The sequence below is a fragment of the Tasmannia lanceolata genome, unplaced genomic scaffold (genome assembly GCF_043159265.1).
Source record: "Tasmannia lanceolata isolate RefF3 unplaced genomic scaffold, GAP_Taslan_0.1 ptg000004l, whole genome shotgun sequence".
In the NCBI taxonomy this organism is placed as follows: Eukaryota; Viridiplantae; Streptophyta; class Magnoliopsida; order Canellales; family Winteraceae; genus Tasmannia; species Tasmannia lanceolata.
Window position 1 is genome coordinate 7,646,418 of NW_027518681.1, and position 26,070 is coordinate 7,672,487.

Consider the following 26,070-nt stretch of genomic DNA (forward strand, 5'->3'; position numbering starts at 1 on the left):
GCACCATCTTTAAACTTGGTGCACATGCCCATCAAGAAAGACTTAAAGATGGGTGCATATATATATTTTTTTCTCTTTTACTATTCAAACCACTGTCAAGGTCATTACAGCTCCCAAAAAGCTCCCATAGCCAATTAAAGAGGAAAAGACAAACTGAGTTTGTGCAATTATTAAAATATGGCAGTGCCAGTATCAGTAGCCTTAAAGATACCACAATAGATAACAACGAGAGAGCTAATTCTTGGAAGGTTATCTTTTCAATCAAGAGCAACATATATAAGGTTTTAGTTATTAAATTTGAGGAATGGTACTGTGTATAAACTAGAGAACTTATATGATGGGTGGCCGTGAAAACACGTAAAGTCTAAAAAAGTAGGTACGGCACACTCCATATGATGATCCAAACAGTTCATCTGTTTGGGCACAATGTAAATAGGTTGTGCCTCAAAAATCATTTCCATAGGATGACCCTAACCCTCCGATATGTAGAAGATTTCATAAATGATTTTTGGGGCACTTTATATTCAGATCAGTTCAGATTGGAGGGTTAGGATCATCCTATGGAGATGAAGCGAAAATAAAAAGTAGTCCGAAGCTAATTTTTGGCTTCAAGTAACTTATTTTTTACTTCGAGTAGTCCTTTTTCGCTTCGATTATCCTGTTTTTGACTTTGAGTAACTATTTTTTGGCTTCGACCATTATTTTTTTCTCTTCGATTATACTCTTTTGGCTTTGATTAACTATTTTGGTTTGGAGGATGAGGAGAGAGAGGTCCAAACCGTTTTTCAACGGCAAGAAGGAAACCCTAACTTTAATGGAAGATTGGAGGAGGAAGAGGCATAGAAAGCAACCCTAGTGTTCATAAAATAAATTTACACCACTTCCTTTAAAAAAGTAACAATGAGGGAAAGAGAGAGAGAGAGGAAAGAGAGAGAGAGAGCTTGTATCGGAGAAGAACTCGCCGGAGAAGAGAAGAAAACGTTGGAAAACCCTTTTTCTCATTTGCTATAGTAAAAGGTAAACGTAAAACGTAAAATTGAAAGGTTAAAGCTTGAAGGTACTAAAAGGGGCATTTTCGTCATTGAGTTCCTCATTTCTTTAAAAATAACATTTATAAGGGTTTATGAAACAACCTACTTTTTTTTGTCATTTTTTCAACACTACAACACGGACTGTAGGTGGAATCTCTAGGTGTATAGAGTCTATACTCTCAACAATTTCAGTGCAATATAACAACTGTTTTCAATTTGCCTCAAGATTGAGATAGAAAAATACTTTCACAGATCTCGAAGCGGATGAGGGGTGGCTAACAATGTATACACCGACGAATGGTGTATTAGCATATATTTTGATAATCCATTTCATCTCCAATGTACATAAACGCATAATTCAGAATAGAAAATACATTTTCTAACCCCTCCTTTGCAAACCTACTTCTCAAAGTTTCCATCTTCTAAGATTCTTCACGTTATGCTATTCTTCTATTTTAATGCAGCTTTGTATTTCAAGAGGCCTGAACGTGACTTGATATTAAATAATAGACTCAACAAAACATGAGAGAGAGAGAGAGAGAGAGAGAGAGAGAGAGAGAGAGAGAGAGATTTCATTTTGAGCTAAACTATATGGTAAGATTTCATTTTAAGCTAAACTATATGGTGTTCCCGCATTGCTACACATAATGGGGTACGGCCGAGGTGGCGCCCTTGATATTTGATCTAACGATAGCCTCCGAAAAAGTAATGTTATGGGATCAAAGATCAAGGGCGATGATATTTTCACCCCCCTGCAGTAGCATGCACCCCCGGGCAACTTTAATGCTTTTTGACGTCAAATCACGTTATAAGGGGGCGCATGCATAATGCCCCCCGGGGGGAGGGGGTGAAATATCATCGCCCAATATGAAAGGTGGCGCCCTAATTACGTGCATCAACGCACATATAACGTATAGAAACTCTCATTATAAATAAAAGGGTTTTGTTTAAAAATCTTTAATTTGCAAAGTATTTTTCTATTAGTCATTGTAAATAAATAGCCAAAAGAAAAAAATATCAGCTAAATCAAAATTTAGTTATCGAAAACACCCTTCAAAAAATTGTAAAATAAATGTTTTTTGCCTAGGACTAATTTTAGTCTGATTGTTTTTCATATTAAAAATGAATAATGTTTTCAAATGAATAAAAAATTAAATATTGGGCTTTAAATATTGTGCTTTTAAAATTTGTTGGAAGGGTATTTTTTTAATAATAAAAAAAATGTGAAACTACCAGTTTACTCCAAAAGGGTATTTTTTTCATATTAAGCTTTTGGAGAGGGCAATATTTAATCTTTCATACTCTAACACTCCCCCTCACGTGTGGCCCCTCTTCCTTTGGGTTGGTCTACACGTGGCACATGTGGCCCAACTTTTGGGTTTGGCCATTGCATGTGGATTTTTCTATCAACGAGGTTTTAACCCAGGCATTTGCTCTGATACCATGATAAGTAATCTGATAAATTTCAGATTACTACTAATCTCAGATGATCTTTATTAGCAAGAATGAATCCTTATATAGGCACTTACAGATAAACATAATAGAAGATGAAGATAAGATTAAGAGAGATAATCCACATCACCTAATCTATCCAAACTAAATCTCATCTAATCCTAGATAATCCAACGGTATGATCTCACTCTCTAACAAAAAAAGCTTCTAATTTATATTATAAGTTCTTAATCTGAAAATAGTTCCCAATTGGTCATTGAAATCATGAAATGACCAAAAGGTAAAGTTTTTGGTAAAATATTTCCCGAAAGTCCTTAAGTACTGCACTAAATTTTGTCGGATGAAATTGTCCCTTAGTCATGTCTAAATTCTTGTATTTTTTACAAAAAAAGCATAAATTTTGGGGCAAAACAGTAATGCTCTTATGGTTACTCGAAGTCTTTTAAAAAAAGTTTATCAAATGAATATTGACACGAGTAGCATTTAGAAATTTAGCGGAAATATTCTTTTAGAATATCAAACCTTTTGGCTAATTCACAATTTTTATGACTTGCCGTTAGGGCCTGTTTGGATACCTCCCATTTTGTATTTGGATTTGGAATTGAGTTTTGAATACAAATTGAATAGATCCGGCAGCTCATGTAGAGGGAGACAGAGAGGGAAGGGGGTACTTCCTAGCGGAGGGGAGAGGTTGAGGAGCAAAGAGGGTGAAGGAAACTATCGTGAATTTCCAATTTCTTATTTCCACAGCAAATTTAGAAATCTGATTTTTTTCACTGTCAGCTGCTGAATTGGAAATCCAAGAATTTGATCCAATCCAAATTACAATGCAAAAAGGGCTGCAAATGTGAGAAATCCAAATCAAATTCTTCTCGGCATCCAAACAGGCCCTTATATCTTTTACAAATTAGAGATTTATATGTTATAGATGAGAATGACTACACAGAAAGTTACTTTCACCTGTAATAAGATATTTGAGTATAAAAATCAATGCTTTAGCCTTTCTTGAGTATAGATTCTGGATTTACAAGTAAAAACTCTTCAGTAAGTTTTGAATGAATAAAGCCACCTTACGTGACTTTAGGGTTTTAAACGGGCTGAGACGTGGCCCAATGCCATGAGCTTTGACATGCGATGTGGGTGCCACATCACCAGTATTGTACACGTGGACATACCTAAGCTAATCTCATTTAAGAGGAGTTTGCATAGTAGAAGTAGCAGTTGGACTTTAGAAAAGTACACATTTCAAAGTCTAAAACTTAATACACTGAATTAAATTGTACAATACTTCTGAGGTCTCCTCACCCTCTTGATAAAAGGCATGATTTGAAGGTCTTTAAGAACATAAAATTTCACCTTCTTAATGAAAATTTTCTAAAAGATTCATTAGCCGACTCCAACTAGTTTGGGACAAAGGCTTACTTGAGTTGTAAGAGCATAAATGATATTTCAAGGGAAATTATTTCTGCGCCCAAGTGTTTAAAGGGTTTTAAGAGCTTTTTGAGAACCGTAATATCCTCTGACATCCTTTTAAATACTACACGACAAACAAGCGGAGCGCGTGTTTATCAAAACACTTGAGCGCATAAATCATTTCCCTATTTCAATCCCTTCTTATTAGCCGTTTTTTCTTAAAAAGTTTTCTTTTCACCACGTTTGTTTTTCTTTTCTTTTTCAGAAAAAAGGACGGTATTTAATACGTACGGGTAAACCAATTTGGAGTAATCTGTTCACCCTGTATTTTTTTTTTTGGGTAGGTAAATGGGGTTAGGCAAGACACCAACCAGATATCATATAAAACACAAACGGATTACAATGAGAGGGCTACAAAACAGCCAGAATGAAGGGAACACACTCCCTTGAAATTACATTGAAGCAGAAAAAGAACTAAAGGGGCATAATATCAAGAGAGCTTCTAATCTAGGGGAAGATCCTAAAAACATCAATATCTAATAAATGTAGAATTGTTCACCCTGTATTGGCTTACCCATCAATCGATTTGAATTATTTAATGTATAGGGTAAATTAAAAGGAGTGCTTGATGTTCAGTATTCTATTAAAAACATGTGATAGGGGATAAATGTAGAACTCAACTCTAACAAGATAGAGCTCAATCTACAAGTCTTTTGGTCATTTTCCTTAAAAAACCTCAGATATTCGCCCCTTGATTCATTGGACGGTCCAGATCAATCAATATTTGTAAGGATTAAACCCTAGGCACAATTAATACACCGGGTTTCTGTGTATGTACTAGGGGTGGACCTGGTTCCGGTTCGAACTGAGGAACCGAATCGAACCGGCACATTTGGTTCGGTTCGGTTCCGGTTCAAAAATCCGGGAACCGGTGAAAATTCGGTTCGGTTCAGTTCGGTTCTGGGTTTGGGATCCCGGAACCGAGGACCGAACCGTGAACCGAATTGGTTTAATGAGGGCCTGTTTGCTTTGGATATTAGGGCCTGATTATTTCCCAAATTTGTAGTTCATGGCTTCATGCATTGCCAAAATTTGTGCATGATTATCCCACCTGTTTGTACTTCTTCATACTTCATATAAGTTTTGCATTGCCCAAATTTGTGCCTGTTACTGTTACTGTTAGTGCTTGTAATTCATATATAAACAGGGCCATTGGTGAAGGTTGGGTAAACCCAGAACCGAACCGAACCGAACCGATTATATATGGTTCTGGTTCGGTTCCGTTCCACATATATGGTTCGGTTCTGGTTTCAATTTCAGAGAACCGATTATACATGGTTCGGTTCTGGGCTTAGCCCAGAACCGAACCGAACCGAACCATGTCCACCCTATTAGACTATGTACTTTAACATGTGAGAAGGATATTATTGGCTGTTTCATAACGTGCCAAAAGGCCAAAAAAAGTTAAAAGATACGTAGAATGGTGTCGGAGGGAAAAAGGAGTAAAAGATCACACCAAAGACGCGACAACATTGCCAACCTTGTTTATTCTGAGGAAAAAATAATATTCGCCTCTTGTTTTGATAATGACACTCCAATCACTATCTGTAGACGGATTTTTACCAAAAAAAAACAGCCTTTAACAGCTAATTAAAGCTTAAAAACAGTATGAAATGAGCATTATTAGAAGAGGGAGTGGAGATATCATTTAACTTTTCTTTTATACTACGAAAATGGCCCCCGACAAATCCAATCCATATTGCCAGCAACTTTAAATTTTAGAATATTTATCAGAACTTTATAAAGTCTTTTGTCATCTTTGTGTCAAGTCTTTTGTTTTCCTCTATTTTTAATGCTCACACTTTCAATAAGTTCATTTAAAACAAAGCACTTTAAATGTGGAAAGTTATTATTTTATGGTGATGTTTTGTTTGAGGCAAAAGAGAATGAACATTTCATAAACAGGGTTTCTTATAAGATGGATGTGCATATTTTTTTGAAAAGGACAATGTGTAGAAGTACAAGTGGGACCCACTTGTTCAATGATCCAAACCATTTATCTATTAGGCCTTCCTATGGCTGGGCAGTGCATCAAAATCGACTCTCACCGTATGATTTTAGAGGTCCGATATTTTGTTTTATTGTGAATACATACTGATGGGGTATGAAAAGTCATCTCCAATTAGCTGTCGACACGTGGCCCTCGGAGGGCCCACTGAGAAGTTAGCACCAGCCCAAGGAGTAGCCAGGTAAAATTAAGCCCACACATGGGCTGACACCTGTCCTGGGGTAGGTAATTCAACTACCCCAGGGCTCTTTATAGCCTTCACAAATGCCGCGGGGGGGATTCCTAAGGAAAAAAACCATCTTTAACTTTGGTTTTCCCAATTTTGTGCCCATTACTGACTTGAGTGTCGAAAGGCCCGTTCAGAGCTACGACTCCGGGTTGGTCTTATGACTTCGTGTACTTCTGTGCAAGACATAATTCTCAATCAATTCAGGACCCACAAGATCAGCTCCTTTGTCACTGCCTCATTTGTTACCAATTTTGGGCCTAACACATACCATTACTTCTTTGTTTTCTAACCATTCATTTGATAGCCATAAATTGGAGGGTTGAGATCATCCTATGAGGAGTGGATTTTGATGCATTGTCCATCCATAAGCAAGACTTAACAGATAAAAGGTCAGGATCATTTCTGCACATTCATCATACATGAACACCCAAAAGAGAGTGATCATTTCTGAGATATACATCAAAGCTTGGTATATAATCTTTACTGCCACATTGGTGCAAATAACCATAGTTACAAAGTCCCAACAAAATTGGGCTATCATAGTTCTAAAATTTGCATCTGAGAAAAATTTGGCGTGGTAATTTTCGTGGGAAATTAGGTATTATTCTTGAAATTTAGGGAAAGTAAATTCATACGAAATAAAACTAATTAATTGCTTTAAGTTATCAAGTTTTTTCTAATTACTGAGCTATGTTGTAACTATATGATGTAGCTATATATGATTTTATATGCCATTTCAAAAAGTACAGTGGGGCTCACTTCATAGGATGATCCAAACCATTCATCTGTCGGGCCGCAATATAAATCATCTCCATAGGATGATCCTAACCCTAAGAGGGACTGCACATTTTTGAAACTTCTGTAGATTAGAGGGTTCGGATCATCCTATGATGTGGACCCCCAAGTCATTGGATGATCCAAACCATTAATTTGTCGGGCCACAACGTAAATAGGTTTTACCCCTAAATCTCATATAATATTTGTTGATTATATTGGTTATGTATGTCCCCGCATGAGATGTCCATTTGGAATGGGACCAAGACCATGTGGGTTGCCTCATGATTCTCTTAGGAACGGAACACGACCATGTGGGCTGCCTCATATTGCTCTACAAGATCAACAGCCTTTATTTCCCATGCATGCTCCTCTAAAATTGCATTTTACCATTGCTCATAAAAATTTCTAGAAAAGTCCATTAAATAAAATTAGGATTTGCTAAGCAATTTCCTGGAAAGCCATTTCGCATATCACTTTTGCTAGAGAGAACAGCCACATAGGCTCACTTTTTAGTGGAGTTTGTCTTACTCATTTAATTCATAAGGGGAGGCTGTCCTCTCCTGCAAAAGGCTTTCTGCGAAATTGCCTAACAAATCCCATAGAACTATGAAAGCTACAAACCACTATAACATAGGATTATTACACGGACTTGTAGTGTATAACATATAGTTTTTGGATGCCCTTTTTTTCTTCGAAGAAAGGTAACAAGTCATCAAAAGCCCTAGCAGTGTTGCTACACGGTACACATATGATCAGAGTAACTGCACAGTACACATATGATCAAAGTAACCCATGTGTTAGTTATGGTATGTCCTTTACTGCAACTACTACATGGATGACCTAGCTTTGACTCAGAAAGGATTATGCACCAGAGAGAGACTAACCTCCACATGGCTGTCTTTATTGCAGGGTTAGAAGTAGTTTTCTAAGGAGAAGATGGTAGAGAGACCATGGCACCTTGCTGGTTGAGCAATACACATAGACATTTATAAGGGTTCTATGTTAAGAGTTATGAGAGTTAATGTCTTTGACCAATGTACAGCAACATATATCTGGATATTGATATTTGAACCCTTTTGATAACTTATTAGGAATTGCACAATCCAATGAGAAGAGTGTAATTGTAAAATAAAGGGTAGTGCTAATATTAAAATGTTGGGTCTTTTGGGTGGTTTAGAAAAGATGCAACTTCTCTCTCTTGTAGAGGGACAAAGATCTTGAAGTAGCAAAAAATATCATAAAGAAATACTTTGAACCATCATGATAAGTGATAGATAAGGCCTAACGGAAGCAATATTTTCAAAACCTTTCCTAAGCAATTCCACCACCTTTTGTTTGTCTTTTTCCTGTAAATGTCTTTACCACACATTTTGATTTATGCCATTGTTTTGTCCACAATCCAATGGTTATGATCATCCCTTTGATCGACCAACAGGTACCCCAAAGGCCCAAATCAATAGCCTAAAATTAATTCTGATGTACTTGTCTGTCGATTCAGATAACTCTCTAGTCTTGAGTTCACCTCAACAGCTGTCCATGCCCAAAACCCTAGAGACTTTTTGTTATTTTACAGGAGGGGAAAGCCACACTAGTAAATGATACCCACCCTTTTGATAATGTCACTCCAAATGTAAAGAATAGTTTTGAGAGAACTGCTGAAACAGTAAATAAATCTGCAGTGAAATGACCCGTCTCAGAGCAGCCATGAAAACTACACACCCAAGTAAAGAAACAAAACCATCCAAAATCCAATGGCTTTCCCAATAAGCCCTCTGCCCCTCTCTCTCTCTCTCTCTCTCTCTCACATATTCATTTCAGAGATACAGTGTACAAAGATAAGACTACGCGAATCACACATTGCCAAGTCAGCATCACTTCCAAGGCCTTCTCGTGGCTTGTCAAAATCAAGTCCAACATCATCATCGTAGCATCTCTTTCATGAGAGAGAGTGTGTGCAAAGGCAAGGAGTGGAATTACCAAAACGAGATGAGAAAAAACATCATGGGGTTTAATTGTTTAAATGAGGTGGGGGTTGCTTTTAAAGCAGTTGTTCTTCTCCCATTGACTTATCAGCAATTGAAGATACTTTGGACGGAAAGAGAAACTCACTCTCCTTTAAAGCTCAGTCTCTCGGCAATTGAAAGTTATTGTTCTCTTCATTAATAAAAAGACCCACCATCGATTTCCATTCCCAACTCATCTCTGATCTCTTCATTTAAACCACTTGCAGAGAGATCTGACTCGCCTTGATTTTTACACTGAAAGTCCCAGATTGCAGAGATGAAGGAAAAGCACTAAATTTAAAAAAGATAAGAAAAAAACAAAGACAAAAAACCCACAAAATCATCTGTACAAAGAAAGAGATTTAAAACAGAGATCACATTACCCTTACCTTAGGTTAGAAGAAGAAAGAAGAAAAACGCAGAACATAGAAGAAAAACACCCCAATTCAAAACAAAAGAGAAGGAAACAAAAAAAACAAAAAAACCCCAAGTTTCAAATGCTAAGAAGATCAGGTGGTGGGGATTGAGGAGATGGGGTTTGTAGCTGATCTTTTGATTCTTTAATTGGGGTTTCAACAGCAGAGATAGCTGGTGTAGAATCATCATTTACTGAATCTCCTTGTTTGGGAGGGAGTTTAGGCAGCTCTGTTAAGATTTGAACTACTTCTCGCATTGTGGGACGTTCAACTGCCTGTTCTTCTACGCAGAGCATTGCTACATAGAAAACATGCATTACTTCGTGGAGAGGGACTGTGGGTAGTCTTGGGTCGAGGATTTTGAGCACTCCTTCCTTGTTTGAATCAGTCATTTTTCGTACCCATTGAACAATGTCCACACCATCACCGAATTCACCCACTGGTTTTCTGCCACTCACCAATTCTAAGAGAACTACACCAAAACTGTAGACATCGCTCTTCTCGTCCACCTTCAGGGTGTATGCATACTCTGCAAATGGTGTAGATTTGAGATTTAAGATTAGGGAGCTAGAGAGATAGTGATAGTGTAATACAGAGCAAGATATCATGACACACAAAAAGACTTAAATTTCAAATTCAAATTAAAATAGTCTAGACCCATTACAGGACACAATTCGTAGTAATGAAGTATGCTTTTATGATATCCAATTTAATGTAAAAATATAAGACCCCGTTTCAGTCAAGATAACAATCTAAATAATTGAGACATCTATAGCTTTTTTTTGAATGGTAGACTTGTATAGCTACGTAGTGCTTAAAAAATCTCAACTACAGTGAAAAGAAACATAGAGTAAAACAATGTGAACCTCCACGTAAAGAAGCTACAGGGAATGCTCTGTAGAACGAAATTCACATAAGTATTAAGTAGAACGAAATTCACGATGTAAAGAAGCTACTGTGCAGATAAAGTTGAGCGAAGTCAAAAGAACATTCACGAACAAATACAGAGAAGAAATGATGAATTGAATGAAAATCCTGAAAGGGTCTTTTCAGGGACTTCTGTTAGGAGAGAAGAAACTCCATCATCAGGTAGTACTTAGACTAGGAAGACCAACATCTATTAACTATAATAAATCATTTTTGTTAATTTTATAATATTAATCGTACCTGGTGCGATGTATCCATAAGAACCAGCAATGGCGGACATGCACTCAGAAGTCCCAGAATCTTGCAGAAACTTGGCTAGCCCAAAATCAGCTACATGAGCTTCAAAGTTAGAATCAAGAAGGATATTGTTTGATTTCACATCACGGTGGAGAATCAATGGAGAACAATCATGGTGGAGATAACAGAGGCCCTTAGCTGCCTCAACAGCAATCTTATATCGTGTGTCCCAATGCAAATGACCCCCTTTCTTTCCATGAAGAACTTCCCCCAAGCTCCCATTCGGCATATACTCATAAACCAAAAGATTAGTTTCATGGTTCGAACAGAACCCCAACAATCTCACAATGTGGCGATGACGAATCCTCCCCAGAGTCTGAATCTCCGCAGAGAATCCATGGTCATGCGAAGATCCACGGCTCATCGCCGGAAGCCTTTTCACGGCGACCAAATCACCATTAGGCATGGCACCCTTATACACTATCCCTGCCCCTCCTTTCCCAATAATATTATCCTCTTTCAAGGAATCTAACACATCATCACAGGTAAAATCCAGCCTTTGGAATGCAGTCAATTTCCAAGCGCGGGATTCGTTCGCCTTTTTCAGCGACCGAGCTTTGATAATGGCGGCAATGGCAAAAGCTATTGAACAAACAAGAAGGCCAATGACGAGGATGAGCTTTAAAGAAGATGAAAGAGGACCTTTGACATGAGCTTGGTGGGTGCTATTTGAGACCCCGAACTTGCAAGGGTTCAAATAAGGCCCACAGAGTTCTGGGTTTCCAACAAAAGAAGTAGAATTGAAGTAACTAAACTGTCCTGTGCCTGGAACTAGACCAGAGAGATTGTTATAGGAGAAATCAACAGAGGTCAAGCTCTGCATAGTAGAAATAGACGACGGAATGCTCCCGATAAGATGATTCCTGGACAGATTAAGATAATTCAAGATCCTCATTGTCGTAATCTCGTCTGGAATATTCCCAGAAAGCTCATTCTGGCTGAGATCAACGAATGTAAGAAGCTTACATTTGCTAATCTCCGGCGTAATCGAGCCGGAAAACTTGTTGCTACTGAAATCAATCTTCGAAAGCTGCCGGAGATTCCCGATCTCGACCGGAATACTTCCGGAGAAAAAATTCCCATCCAGAAGCAACTTCTGCAATCCAGAAAAGTTTCCAATCGACGCCGGGAGAGGTCCGGCGAGGCGATTATTTGACAGAGTAATCTGTCCGAGATTCATCGAGATTAAATCCGTAGCCGGAAATTCTCCAGTAAGATAATTATCTTGAAGCTCTACCTGCACGAGCTTTGGCAAACTCAAAAGCCCTTTGGGGATCGAACCATTAAGATAATTTTCACCCATCCGAATCCGACTCAGTGACTCACAACTCCCGAGCGAGTCAGGAATCGGACCAAGCAAAGCATTCCCCAACGCAATAATCGTCTCAAGCTGATTACCAAAACAGAGATTCGGCGGTAGATTTCCAGTCAGCTTATTTGAAGAAAGATCCAATAACTGAAGCTTCCCGTTCTTTCCAAGCTGAATCGGAATGCTACCAGTAAAATTATTTTCCCACAGTTGTAAAACCTCCAGCTGAGGAAGATCTCCAATAAAATCAGGGATAGATCCATGTAGCTTGTTTCTAAACAGATTTAACAGAGTCAGATTCTTCAAATCCTTGAGCTCCGACGGGATCTCACCGGATAGCATGTTGTTCGACAGATCCATTGATTTCAAGCTCTGAAGAAGCCCTATCTCCGGCGTAATCTTACCGGAAAGTCCATTCACTTGAAGAAACAGTGTATCTAAGTTCTGAAGCTTTCCGAGCTCGGCCGGAATCTCGCCGGAGAGTCCACAGTTTGCCATATCGACACGAACTAGCTCAGTTAGGTTCCCAAACTCCACCGGAATACCTCCTTGGTAGACATTATAGTATCCGAGATAAAGCTCACGGAGTTTTGTTAGGTTTCCGATCTCCGCCGGTATAGTTCCGGTCAGTTCGTTGCCGGAAACCGCTAGATACTCTAGAAACTCCCACCGGCCGTACTCCGGCGGGATACTTCCTTCAAAAAAGTTCCCTCCGAGGTGTAAATGACGGAGATTCGTCATTTCCGTTACCTCTACCGGTAAAAGTCCGGAAAGATTGTTGTTATAGAGATCTAAAACCTCCAGATTCTTTAATCTCGATAGCTGAGACGGGAAAGTACCGTTAAAAGCATTATTAGAAAGATTCAAAAACCGGAGATTCGAGAGTCGAGAAAGTTCTGGTGGGATCTGGCCGGAGAAATTGTTAACAGTTAGCGAGAGATTAATAAGGCCTCGGAGATGGCCAACGTCCGGCGATAAAACTCCGTTGAGATTCATATCGGAGAGATCTAGAGAGACGACGAAGCGACCAGAGGAATCACAGGATACTCCGTTCCATGTGCAGTGATTTGTGGAGGCGTTCCAGGTCATGAGAGAAGCTCCTGTATCGTCCGAAATAGCGGTTTTTAGAGAGAGAAGAGCGCGGTATTCCGGCACCCGTGCTGGTTTTCCGGTAACTGGATGGTTTGAAAAGAAGAGAAATAGAAAAAGTAGGAGAAAAGTGGAGGAATTTTTTTGTAATTTCTTGTATCCCTCCATTTTACAGAGAAGAGAGGAGAAAAATGGAGTAGAGTAAGAGTGAGAAGAGAGTAGGAAGAGGGTGTGGTTTATATTCTCTCTATTCTAGTTTTTTTTTTTTTGGTTTTTGAATTTTACCTGGGTTTATACGGGAAATTATATCTTTCTACTGTTTTTTTACCTTGAGACAGCTTCACTAGTGTAAAACAGTAAAAGAGAAGTCGAAATACATTAGAGCCAGGGGGCTGGACTAGGGAAAAATGGGGCTGAACATATTACTCGGCTATTGTATTGTTGTTTAGTAATGGGAATTAGCTGCTCCCCTGCTTTTCATGATGTTTTTTGCCGCTTTTTTTATCCAATCGAGGGGCCTCCCTTGGATGGACCTCTATCCTTTTTTGGGTGTTTTATAAGTTTCCAAGGAGGGGTGTCTTGAACTAAAACACAGGGTGCGATTATCACCCTTTTCCAGGGAGTGATATAAGCACAGCCATGTTTTAATAATTGCACAAACTCGGTTTTTTTTTTAAGTGTAAGAACTTAGCTAGTTCAAAAAGAAAAGACAAGCTGAGTTAGTGCAATTATTAAAACATGGTTGTGCTGATATCATTTCCTTTTTTTTTGTTTTTTTAAAAGTAGGAAACGGATATGGTTTTGTTATGAGGAATAATGGAAAAAGTATTTTAAGTTTCCTACTTATAAAATTGATGTCCTAAAACGCCTTGATTCGGTCCAAATCACTCCAACCAAACTTTGGTTTGGGTGTCAATATTAAATTTATTTTAAAATTAAAAAAAAAAACAAAATTGCTAAAAATAGAAATAGCCACACTCACATAATTTGATAACGCCACTCTTCATCTTATCTGAGTAATTATTTACTTAGGAGACTGATATGGCCACTGCCATACTTTAATTATAGCACTACTCACATTGCTCTAGCCTTTAGCCACATCTCACGGTTGATACATTGGGTGTGTGTGTGGCTGCATTATTTTTCAAAAAGGGCTGTACGGCCCATTCCATGTGCTCATCCAAACTGTCCTTTTGTTGGGCCACAACGTAAATAGGTTGTGCCCCAAAAACTATTCCATAGGATGATCCTAGCTCTAGACCTCCGATCTATTGAGGGTTAGGATCCATCCATTGAGGGTTAGGGGGACGGTTCGATCATCTTATAGAATGGTATGACTATGAAGAGCATGATACAACCATGGTTTTAAATTCGACCAATTTCGGATTTCGGTGGAGACTGACACCGAAATGCATCAAAACCGAAACGGTCATTTATTACCGAAATTTCGTAATTTTGGCAGAAATTTAATATTGAATAAAATATTAGTTTCGGGTCAAGTACCAGATTTCGACCGAAATTTTGAAATTTCACGGTCCCGAAACCAGTAGCGAAACCGAAATTTTAAACCTTGGATATAACCACACATCATGTGAAAAGTAAAATAAAGTTTGTGCTGCTATCAAAATATTGTAGTGCCGAATCAGTCCCCCTTACTATATTAAAATGATGTTGGTTCCTGAAGATATGATTTGTTCAAAGGTGGTCAAAATGAGGTCTTACTGACAAGGAGAGACACGAGAAGTGTGCTTTCATGGATCCTCTCCCTTTGTCTCTCGCATCGCTACAAACCCAATTATCACACGCCCCGCCCCCCTCGATTTTACTAATAACACCCCTCTTTCAAAACTTCAATCACTGGTCCCCCACAAATCAAAGGGCTGAAAGCACCCTTCCTTCTGAAATTGAACAAACAACCACCCACCCCCTCGACCTAACCCGAAACACGCAAATAACGAGGTCCCCTGTCTACAGTGTGAAATTACTAAATAGCCCCTCGAGTGGGAAGATAAGTTCAAAAAATACCAGGGGTGTTTTGGTAAAATCAGTTATACCACTCTCGATTTTACTGCCGATGTTGGGCAATAGTCCAAAAGAGGGACGTATTGGGAATTTTCTTTTCCACTCCTTTGGATTAGAATAGTAAAATTTGTGGGAATGAGGGTAGTTTTGGGAGTTTGTTATTTTGAATATGTGGAGAGATTCTCTTTCTCTATCTTCTCTCTACTTTGTTTTTGTTTTTGGCCATAGTTCCCATATCTTATTGTCTCGAAAGGTGTCTATTTTGTCCCCTGGCTTTTGGATACCTCCACCCTCTCATTAGTTTCTATCATTTGCCCTATCTTCTAGAACTCTCCATGACACTGACCCTAAATATTCTTTAATCACACTCTTAATTAATTGATAAAAGCAAATCTGTTAATTAATCAACACAAGCACAAGTACGCATTGGGTTGAAGCCTGTTGCTAATTTGTCCCCTATTTCCAGGCCTTTCTTTTGCTCTCTTATGCTCTCCTTTATGCCCTTTTCTCACACTAGGGAAAACAAAAATTTCATGTAATTATTTTTCATGGTTGCAAAACATGCCCTAAAAGTAAATAATTGCCTACATATGTTGCTAAGGGTGTAAAATGGGTGTAAAACAAATTTTATGCTAACATTTTCACTTTAAAATGGTCATAAAATTTGTTTTACGCCCGTTTTACATAGAAAGAAACAGAGTCTAAATGTCCATGTTCAAGGGGAAAAAATACAAATAATTAGATGCTAGCATTGCCTGAATGATGTATTGTTTAGCCATAAGATACCCAAAACAAAGCTTATCAGTTAGATGGTTGAGATGAATCAGAGGTGGTATAACACATATGCCAATCTATGCTGGCCTCATTGTATTACTATGATGAGAGTGGGAGGGAGGTACTTGACTTGATGGGAGTGGAGAGAGCATCAGCAATAGCTAAAAAATAGTGAAAATAAAATAAAAAAAGACCTACTTAAAATTGGTATTTAGTGTTCCTGATTTTTAAAAGCTTTTCATGCCCCCATCACTTCCACCCTCTCAAATTTGTCTCTCTCCCACTTATCTTTCACAACTACCCCCACAAATATTTCATGGAATATTCCTTCAAGGTTTGCCAAACATGGTCTTAGAGTTTAAGGGGCATCAAAACTTTGATTTATTTTTCAAGAATTTTTTTTCGATATTATTCAGAGAATTTTGTAAATAAAGGCGGGAGGGTGAGAATATGCATGTGTAAGTAGTCCTATGGTATCCAAATGCGTGTACAGACGTGGGTTCACGACGGAAGTGGTCCATCGATAGGAATGGTGGTACCCCCCATTGCATCATTTTCATCGACAGGTAGACCTCGAACTGTTATCAGAAAGCAATGGATATCCATGTATCTCATTCAAGGTTTTGTTCACATTCTATGTCTGTATATCTGTTTGTATTCCTGATTGCCAGTATTCAGAGACAGAGAAAAGATGGGTAGGTCGCTTCGCTTTCAGATCAGAGAACTATTAAAATAGAGTGCCATTATCAAAACAGAGGGTACAGATCATTTTTCTGATAGATAGGCTAATTATGTGGTTAATTAGTGGGCTTATGCAAGATAAATATCTGTATTGGTGGGTCTCAATAAGCTAAGGTCACATTCAAATGACAAATCCATATCTAAGTTGATAAGATTCGGTTTATTTAGAAGGCAGTTTTCTTGTGCTGACATTAGATTTCCAGTCTCTTCACAGTTCAAAGACAAGCTACAGTCTTATAAATAGAATGCTGTAAGCAGAAACTGGAATCCATGCTGAATCAGAAGTAAATAAGAACAATCCCCAAGTGAAAATCAGGGGAAAAAAAAAAAAAAAGAAAGAACAAAAACCCAGCTGTAAATTAATCATTTACAACTGATTAATAATGAATTTTGGAGTAATTCAGTTTAAAACTAATGTAAGTATCAGGAATCAGAAGTTCATACGTACTTTGAGCGTGAAGCAGCGAGCAGTGCAGCCCCAATTCCAGACCCTTCATTTGAATGCTCAATGACTACATTGTCTGGAAACTCACCCCCAAGCATCTCATTCACACTCATATGCAGATAATTTCTGAAGAGTCGATAGTGCTCGTAAAGCCCACCGTCCACTGCCACTACACTCCTCTGCCTAGTCCCAGCCCTTCCGAGTTTCTTCAAAATAGCCACTATACCAGCTCCAGCTAAACGAGCACCACGCTCTGCAACAACATTGCAGACCTCCACTACAATTTTTCTCATGCATACAGTAGATTCAAGAATCTGAGATCGAAACAAACAATGAGAATCTGGGCAAGATCATTCTAAATTAACAACGCAGTATAAGCATCTACAATAACCAAGTCCTGGTTAATCTCATTAAAGACAACAATAAGAATTCTCAAAGATATATTTTCCCTCATTTCCAGTATGAACTGCTTCATATCTCACAAATATAGAGAAGGAAATAGTGCGGCAGATTTGTTGGCTAATCATGCTTGTTATACCAGACTTAATGAAACTTTTTGGAACGGGTTGGATCTCCCAAGAGACACGAGAGGGGCTGTTACATGTGATCAGCTCGGTATTCCTAATGTTCGAGTTAGATCAGTATTTTATATCGTGGGGTGGTTTCTTTAATATTTTGTTTGGGTTTCAGGGTGGCATGTCCTCCTCCTGTAATTCTTTTATTTCTATCAATAAAATTTCAGGTGCTGCCCCGGGTTCCTAAATAAATTCCGGGTTAAAGAAAGCAGTATAAATGATAATATTGTTTCAAGTGACTCATTACTGGAGTGAACGATGTTTCTTTGCTTCGTTTTGAAAAATGGAGGCAAAAGATGATTCTCTGCTTCGTTTTGAAAAGCGGAGGCAATAATTTTTCCCACTTTGATCATTTTAAGAAGGGTTAAAATGTATTGGCTGATTATGAATGATGGCCAGTAGTATTGTGATTTTGAAAAGAGCAAAGGTTTACTCTTATAGTGCTTTTGATAGAATTTTGTAAAGATGTTTGTATTCAGTCCACATATCATGCGTATATATTCTTGGAAATGGATCTCTGGGTTGAAATGTCTTATTCTTTTGCAACATAAATTTCTTTTCCACCTTAGCTGCCTTGTCATGAACAAAGAGGCAGGGATTTTGGTCATCTCAAAATCCAATCCAAATGTTTATAATGCTTAAATCCATGTGGTTACTTCTGATAATTGAACAGTGAAATTTCATCCAAATGCACTTTAACTGATACCCCTAAAGTGTCCTTCATTTTTTCTCCAACCACCTCAAGATCCTCTGTTGTATCTTGATGCATGGCAGCCAGATCAGGAGTCCTGCACAGTCGAAAATTTTAGAATGTTCATTCCACATGGAGAACCACATGCCTCAATCTGAAATAGCATTCCTAAAAAATCTGGAGAAGATGCTTGAAGTTAGTGATAGAATCAATCATCAAACTTTGGCAGAATATAAGCAGAAAAAAACAAAGATGTATAGAGTATTACATGCTACAAAAATTAGAGAAAATAAGCAGAAACAGCAAGTAGCATGTCTTAAGTGTTTGCTATGATATGCAGGTCAAACGACAAACTATTGAGAGGCTGGAAGAAAGAATTTCTCCTTTGACCACATTCCAATTTTAGTGCAGCAAAAAACAAAAAGTTCCGGAGCAATAGGAGAAAACTTGCCACAACCCACAGGTAATTTGGTTCCTCAATGTCTCAACTCCTCTGAGTACGTTACAGACAATATGTAACATTTTCTTAATTTCTTGACTGTAAATAAGGGGATTTTTCAAATTTCATAGAGTTCACTGGTCATTTTCATGGCATCAGAGTATAATGTCTGAATCTACGACAATAATGAATCAATCTGCAACCCTACATGTCCTAACCTAGAGCACTCGCCATGTATTTGCTCCAAGGCTGGAAAGTTTTATATCTTTAAACATGTTTTTTCTTCGAAAATGTCTCTCTTCTACATCTTACGAAGCAAAGAACTGTTTAACACCTTAAATCAGTTGGATGCTGGCCTTCTCCAAGTTAGACTCAGTGTCATCCTCTATTGAACAGGATCAACTAACTTGATGGTCTTCAGCACAGGTAGAGAAAGCTCAACTTATATGAAGAAAAAAGAAAAGAAAAGAAAAGTGCCTTTCAAACAACTGATACATTTATTGTGGGCCTTGTGTATAATGAAAGTGCTTTTGGGAGATAAACATGTAACACACTTTCTACTTTTCTTTTAGCCCGCTCTAAAATAGAAGTTAGGCTTTATTTAGGTCAACGTAAATGATAAAATCGATCCTATATCAGAGGTTAGGATTAAACCACGAGTTAAAGGTGTTTCAGGCCTATAGATACGAAGTTTTGATGCACTTTTCAGGAGCTAAATGAATAGTACAAGTTTTCCCTATAGGGTTTTGGATGTTACCTTCCTTGATAATGTTCTGATTAAGTCGATTGTAGTTTTGTATCTTTCGAATATTGTCTGTGAATATCTATTGGATTTTTTGTGTGATTGTTCATTGCCTTGCAAGTTTTCTACTTCTGGTGGACTCCTAATTGATTTACATGCGTCATACCCCTTTGTGAGTTATCCATCTCCGAATGGAAGTTTTTGTTGCTGAAATGGAAGGGTTTGGCCATCCTTCAGATAGAGACTCCCTGACGATCACCAAGTCAGTTGGATGTTGGATGCCAGTTGGATGTTGGATGCTATGGGGGATTTTCTGTCACTGACGCCTATTACGATTGGGATTTGGAAGTCAGTGTTCTTTCTTTTCTCTCTTTCTTCTGTTTCTTCCTCTGCCCTCCTTATGCTTCTCAATCTTTCTCCCCATTTAAAATCTTGTGCAAGCAAAAACAGCGATTTGTTAGTCATAAGAAAACAAAATGGAGGTCTTCTTGGAACAAACAAGGAGCACAATATCATATGCTTAAAATTTCTAATTAGACATACTATTTTGAAGTATAAAACTGGTAGAATAACTCAGTCAGAGACTGCACAATTAGAGACTGAGCAATTAGTAACAGATGGATCTTCTTAGAATAAATGTCTCGAATTACTAAAATGTAACTATATTTCAGATGAGGTCATTATATATCAGTAAACATTAGAGAGGTACATGGATCCTACAGTACACAAGGGTTTATTAATAATAGCAAATACATATACAGATAAAACGAAAAAGGTATGGATGAGTACCTTAACACGAATGGAATCCTAAGCTTAGATGGAATACTTTCTCCAAATATAGCAGTTTCCTCAGCTATTCGTAACAGAACTCTTCTCACAATCTCCCCCAAATACATTCCTGAGATGAGCTTTTCAAAGATCTGAGATAAAGATAAGTTCAGAAGAGAAATAGACAGAACCGTTTTGTTGCAAAACACTAGAATATAGACTTAGCATACCTTTTCTCCAGGATTTGAACTTTCAACATCTAAACAAACATCAAATTCTGTGATTGGAAGATAAGAAGAATGAAAGCCTCCCCATTCCATGTTGATAACCTGATAGAAATTCTTTCTATTAACTGAATATATGCACATATACACTAATTTTGTTCATTAATCCAAAGTGGCATTTCAAATGGAATTCTCTCTTGTAACTGAATATATACAAATCATGGTCACGAAGGCACAAAATTTTATTGCATATTGGATGATCCACTAACCATCTCGCCAGTCTCAGATAGAGGTCCATGAAGTTTGTGAATAGCATTTGTATGCTCTATGTAGGCAGCATTTGTCCCCATCCCCAGAATAACAGCAGCCACAACATCGCTATTGAAGTATCTAGCTCCAGCCAAAGTGCCGACAGTATCATTGACCTGCTTTAAGGTGGCAGCTGAATGGTCTTGAAAAACTTTATAAGTATTAAATTCTATAAAAACTAAAACTGAATTATGAGCATATACATGTTCTTATTCTGTAGTATTTAAGCTAAGAGTTAAATTAAAAAGAATGGGAATTATACATGCAACTTACTACACAAGGCAAACACCAAATTTGTGCTTTAAAAATTACAAGTCGTTACCAGTGAAGAAACATGCATATCCGCACCATTTTTCTCCATGGCTTCATTGATTTCTGTCACCAAATCTTTTCCCACCTGTTGTCTAAAATGTCATAATCAACATTTGAAGCGATTCATTGAATCAAAGGATAATGATAAATGGCAGGATTTGATATTGTTCCATACACAAAGATTCCTACCACAAAATATACATATACTAAACAGGAAACTACTCCTTCAAAACCAAACAAGAAACTAAATACTCCAACTGATTACATCATGCACATCTGAGTGAGAAGGCATTTCCATTGCTGATCTCAATGTAGGACACATGTAACTTAGGAGTTTGATAAACGTGTCACTGTTGGTTAAAAAAATGAGTATCAGACAGGACAATTTCACAAGAATTAGTATACAAAATGCCCAAAAGATTACACGGAAAAACATGCCTTCTTGATTTTGATTTTGTAGGTTTCTAAAAGAAAGATTTTGTAGGTTATCTAAAAGAAATCCATGCCCCCCTCCCCCCAACACACACGCATGCACAACTAATGAGGAAGATTTCGGTTCAGTGTCTAACAGTGATACAGTTTCTGCATAAATTTGCTACATAATGCATTAACTACTATCATTTATAACTTTTTTCCTAAATTGTATAAAACTAAAGGATGGGTATTTTAGCTCAAGAATAGATTATACAAGGAACTGAGACACTCAACTGTGTCCTTGATTGAGAAACCCATGGTCCACTTAATGACCGTGCGAGACACGTTTTCCTCCACAGGACATGAAAAGGTAAAACCAAGCTCCTTTGGTCTTCCAGCCAGAACATGAAAACTTTCATTCTCAATTGATGCATATTTTGCCAGTTCTGCAGCAATATAGTTGAATAATTCCTGAAATAATGACACATTTCAGGTGTCATGGCATTAAAAAAAATGCTTGGACTTAGTGACATTAATAATCACTATGAGATCACCTCTGAAGAGCCAACCATCAAAGTGGCTGGAATAGGCACCTCTGTGAGTTCTTGCTTAATGACACGAGCATCATTTCCTCCTAGTTGTACACGCACGATATGGAGATTCGTTCCGCTTAAATTCACCCCATAGAATAATCCTTCCTCGTTGCTGAGATTAGAGAAATAACAGATGAGGATATAAAAAATATTCTGTAAGCAGTTCAACCAACAAGCTAATTCCTCCCCCCCCCCCACAAAACAAAAAAAAAAGGTTCAACCAACAAGCTGCTCTAAATTTAAGTATGAAACTAGAAGCAGCATCTCAACAAGAGATTCCTGTGGAAACACTCAAGATGTAAGTAAAGATCAGAGAACAAATGGGAGGAGGACTTTGAGTATTAAACCTTGTCAGTAAAAAACAACAAATAGTAAAGGGAAAAACATCGCATAATTGGTCAGTGTGCAACATGGTGGTTTTCAGCCACCGTATGTATCTACACAACAAACTTCAAAAATCTTTACAACTAGTGACGATATTTTGTGTTCCAATCCAATGATACAATTTTTTCTATGGACAAGGGCAATATTGATAAGACTCATGGAATGGCCAGCGTTATAGAAGATGCTGCTAGCGCATTGAACTGGCCATATTGTGCTGCATATTTCCAATAGGGGATGATCGTAGTCTCCAGCACCCTGTTCTTTTAAATCATTTATCTTTCAAAAGAACACAAGGTAAAATCATGCTCGAATAATATGAGAGTAAATATGCTAGAGGAGCATCATAAGCCTATGCCATCCTGATTTTACACGCCAAAGCGTTGAAGGTGCAAGGTAAAACCGGGCCTTTCAGGGTCATGACAAAATTTTCTTCTGAGATGAATATTATCTTTATTTTCGCTGGATAATGAGTAAGAAAGACCACCATAATTTACCATTATCTGCATGAACAACACCATGGATGGATAACTAACACAACTGGCATGTTCAATTCAATCAAGTAAGGTTCACGATGCTAAAACTAATCCGAAGCCAAAATAATTAAATAACCAGATTTTCTTTGAAAGATATCATAAAATTTATTAACCCGAAAAAAAAGAGAGCCAGTCAGCTAAATATTTCTAAAAGAATACTGTTCATATATGTAACCATATATAGGATCCCCTACTAGACCCTGCATCATGCTCTATATTCAGCTACATATTTCTAAAAAGAACACTTTTCATATATGTAACCATATATAGGATCCCCTATCTGTACAATGAAATAGTCAACCTGACAAACCAAAGGAGCCAAAGTTCCATCTGTTGCAACCAATAAAGTTGCTTCTAAACAAATTATGACCATTCCAGTGACTGCCAACAAATTTTTAACTATTACCAGTTTTTATTAAGGTTTAGAATGCATCAGTAAAAGCGGAAGAAGCACCACTCTCTCTTCCACTTCCAGTAACATTTCACAGATTAGTAACTCTGATGCAGATTTTCTTGTCCCAAGAAGAAAATTACAATAAGGGATTGGTTAAAAGTTACAGCACAAAGCATTTCGTTGTGAATTTCTTATTTAGTTTGGGAGTGGTCTCTTGAGTTTCTTGTCCCAAGAAGAAAATTACAATAAGGGATTGGTTAAACCACATAAAGCATTTCGTTGTGAATTTCTTATTTAGTTTGGGAGTGCTCTCAAATTGGCCACCTTAGATTGGATTCAAACAAATGGGTCATGAATTGCACTTCTAGAAATCAAAATCCATAAGTTTGACTACAGTTTGATTTATAACAGCCACAAGGAAATAATAGCTAAGAAGATGCCATTTATGGCACATTTAGGAACCCTTGTATCCCTGGATGCACGCCCAAATAATTTGGATCATCCATCTGATGCACTCTTGTGCATGAGACAGATGTACAATGAACCCATCTTGGTTCATTGCCAAGACCCGAAATGAGCTCATAGATAAATAATTCTCAACTCAACCAACAGATTTCTTTCCTCTATCAATCTCATCAAAGTAAAAGAAATGAGGACAAAAACGAAATGGCTAATATTATAAACCAGTATCTTTTCCTCTTGTTATTCTAATTCTATCTTTTTTTCTTGTTATTCTTAATCCCTTTCCCTCAGCCGATCATTCAAGATAGAGGAACTATTCATTATGTTATATCATCAGAGTTATGATCTACCAACCTTCTAGTTCTTTTTATGAGGCACCCAGAGAAGAATTTATCCTAGAAGCGGAAGAACTACAGAACCTACCTGAAACCCTCGCAAGGGTTTATATACAAATAACGGGCATCCCTTCATGGGTTATTGGCTAATTGCACATGCTTTTTTTTCATCTCTTCTCCATACCAAATCCTTAAGACAATGGGTCAATGCAATATCATTAGGTCTTCAAATCCGTGGGTTCACCAACACAGGAAAATTGATTATGCATTACATGAAAATTATACATGAGACTTTCATCTCTTAACATGACCTTGGCAACACTAAAATTTACTAGAGAGGGAGAAAAATAAAGATCGAGGGCTCTTTTAGATACCACGAAAATTGGTCCTCCTTTGCAAAAGGGCTTATTTTAAGTCGATATTTGCAAATGGCAATGTCAAGGCCACTTTGGAAGCCATAACCATATCACTTCTAAAACTATTATAACCATTCTTGCAAAATAAAATTATTTAACTTCATAACCATTTGCATATAAGAATATATCAAACTAATTTTGAGGTGTCTAATGATATCCAAATTTAATGAAAATTACCCAGTAGGAAGTGATGTGACAGAGGACGAGATGATCATCTTGAGCGTGTTCCCTTCCTCTGAAGCCAGGCCAGCATCCATCTCAAGAACCATGGCATCTGCCACTTGCCATAGTTTCTGCACAGGGGTACCACATTGCTTAGAAAACTTCCTAAGAATGCGTTTTGCACGCTTTCGCTGCCGCAAATTCTTCAATTGTTCGCGCATCAGAAGACCCACTAGGGCACATACTGCTACTGTAGTCACAACCACAACTTTCTTTTTCATCTTCTCTCTTTCTCTCTGATTGTTTTTTTCTCCTAAATTTCCCCTTCATATGAGAGGGCTGATGAAAAACAACCCCCAAATTTTTCTGAGGCATTTCTAACCGCCTCTCTCTCTCTCTCTCTCTCTCAGCAGTTGAACCCGTCTTATATTATGTAGAAAATTCCTTTCCTACCCATACAAACACTTAAGCCACCACAAAAAGAAGCACCCACAAAAAAAGGACAAAAGTTTAACAGCCTCGCCATTCAAGAACCATAAATATCGAGATTTCAGAATACCAACAAAATTCCAATAAATAATCTTATGGGTATATTGCAACATTGCATAAACACAAGAAATGGAGCTGTTGTACTACATACACTCATTGAAAATCACCAATTCCATTGACAACCAACAAAACCCACTTACCATCTTTACAAATTTGTTTGAAAATAGGAAAAAAAAGAAAAGAAAGAATGAAACTCACAAGGTGAAAAAACTAGGAGGGGGTTGTATGGTAATCACCTTGAAAAATGTTCACATTCCCCTTGAGCACATTCTTGGCGACTCTATCCATCCCTCTACAGTGCTAACCTCCACCACGCGCGCAGGTTAGAATTCGATCCGTTAACGGACGCCTGTGCTCAGAGGTTGGTGAATAGCTTTGTTGGGTTTCGAGGGTGGGGTTGGGGCCCAGAATGGAGGAGGAGAGGAGTGGGGTGCAAAGGAAATGCGGCAGATGTGGTAGGCCAGGATAAGGAGGCCTGAGGTACGGTTGATGTTAGGTGATACCAAAATGTTTGGTACTAACCAATATGCACCAAGGCCCCCAAGGAACGCCTTACTTTGTACTACAACCAGATAAGGCTCTCACCTAGTCTTTGTTGGGTATATAATATAACTCATGTATGTTCTAATATAAGCCCAATAAGATAATGGACCGGTGTAGTGGGCCTACATGGGCTAGAGTTCATTAACCGGTCATTAACCATAGTGTATCTTCATATATAGGGGCTTGAGGCAAGAAACTTAGTATTCCAAACAAGATACCTTAGGTGTAATGC

General features: G+C 37.9%; 2 protein-coding genes across 3 annotated transcripts; both read right to left on the reverse strand.

The window, feature by feature from the left end:
- Positions 1–9,293: 9,293 nt before the first annotated feature.
- Positions 9,294–13,273, reverse strand: BAM1 (Leucine-rich receptor-like protein kinase family protein). The gene is made up of 2 exons (XM_077377881.1): positions 10,557–13,273; positions 9,294–9,918 (listed from the first exon to the last, which is right to left on the reverse strand). The coding sequence occupies exons 1-2, from the start codon at positions 13,177–13,179 to the stop codon at positions 9,467–9,469; spliced, it is 3,075 nt and encodes a 1,024-aa protein (XP_077233996.1). The 5' UTR covers positions 13,180–13,273; the 3' UTR covers positions 9,294–9,466.
- Positions 13,274–16,666: 3,393 nt separating this feature from the next.
- Positions 16,667–25,840, reverse strand: LOC143876190 (hexokinase-1-like). Of its 2 annotated transcripts, XM_077377883.1 has the most exons (10): positions 25,532–25,840; positions 24,762–24,877; positions 22,022–22,172; positions 21,762–21,938; positions 21,064–21,138; positions 20,702–20,857; positions 20,439–20,537; positions 20,230–20,360; positions 18,275–18,356; positions 16,667–17,307 (listed from the first exon to the last, which is right to left on the reverse strand). In XM_077377883.1, the coding sequence occupies exons 2-10, from the start codon at positions 24,851–24,853 to the stop codon at positions 16,987–16,989; spliced, it is 1,284 nt and encodes a 427-aa protein (XP_077233998.1). In that variant the 5' UTR covers positions 24,854–24,877; positions 25,532–25,840; the 3' UTR covers positions 16,667–16,986. The 2 variants fall into 2 exon arrangements, with proteins under 2 accessions (XP_077233998.1, XP_077233997.1); XM_077377882.1 differs by lacking the exon at positions 25,532–25,840 and having other exon boundaries at positions 24,762–25,463.
- Positions 25,841–26,070: the final 230 nt, after the last annotated feature.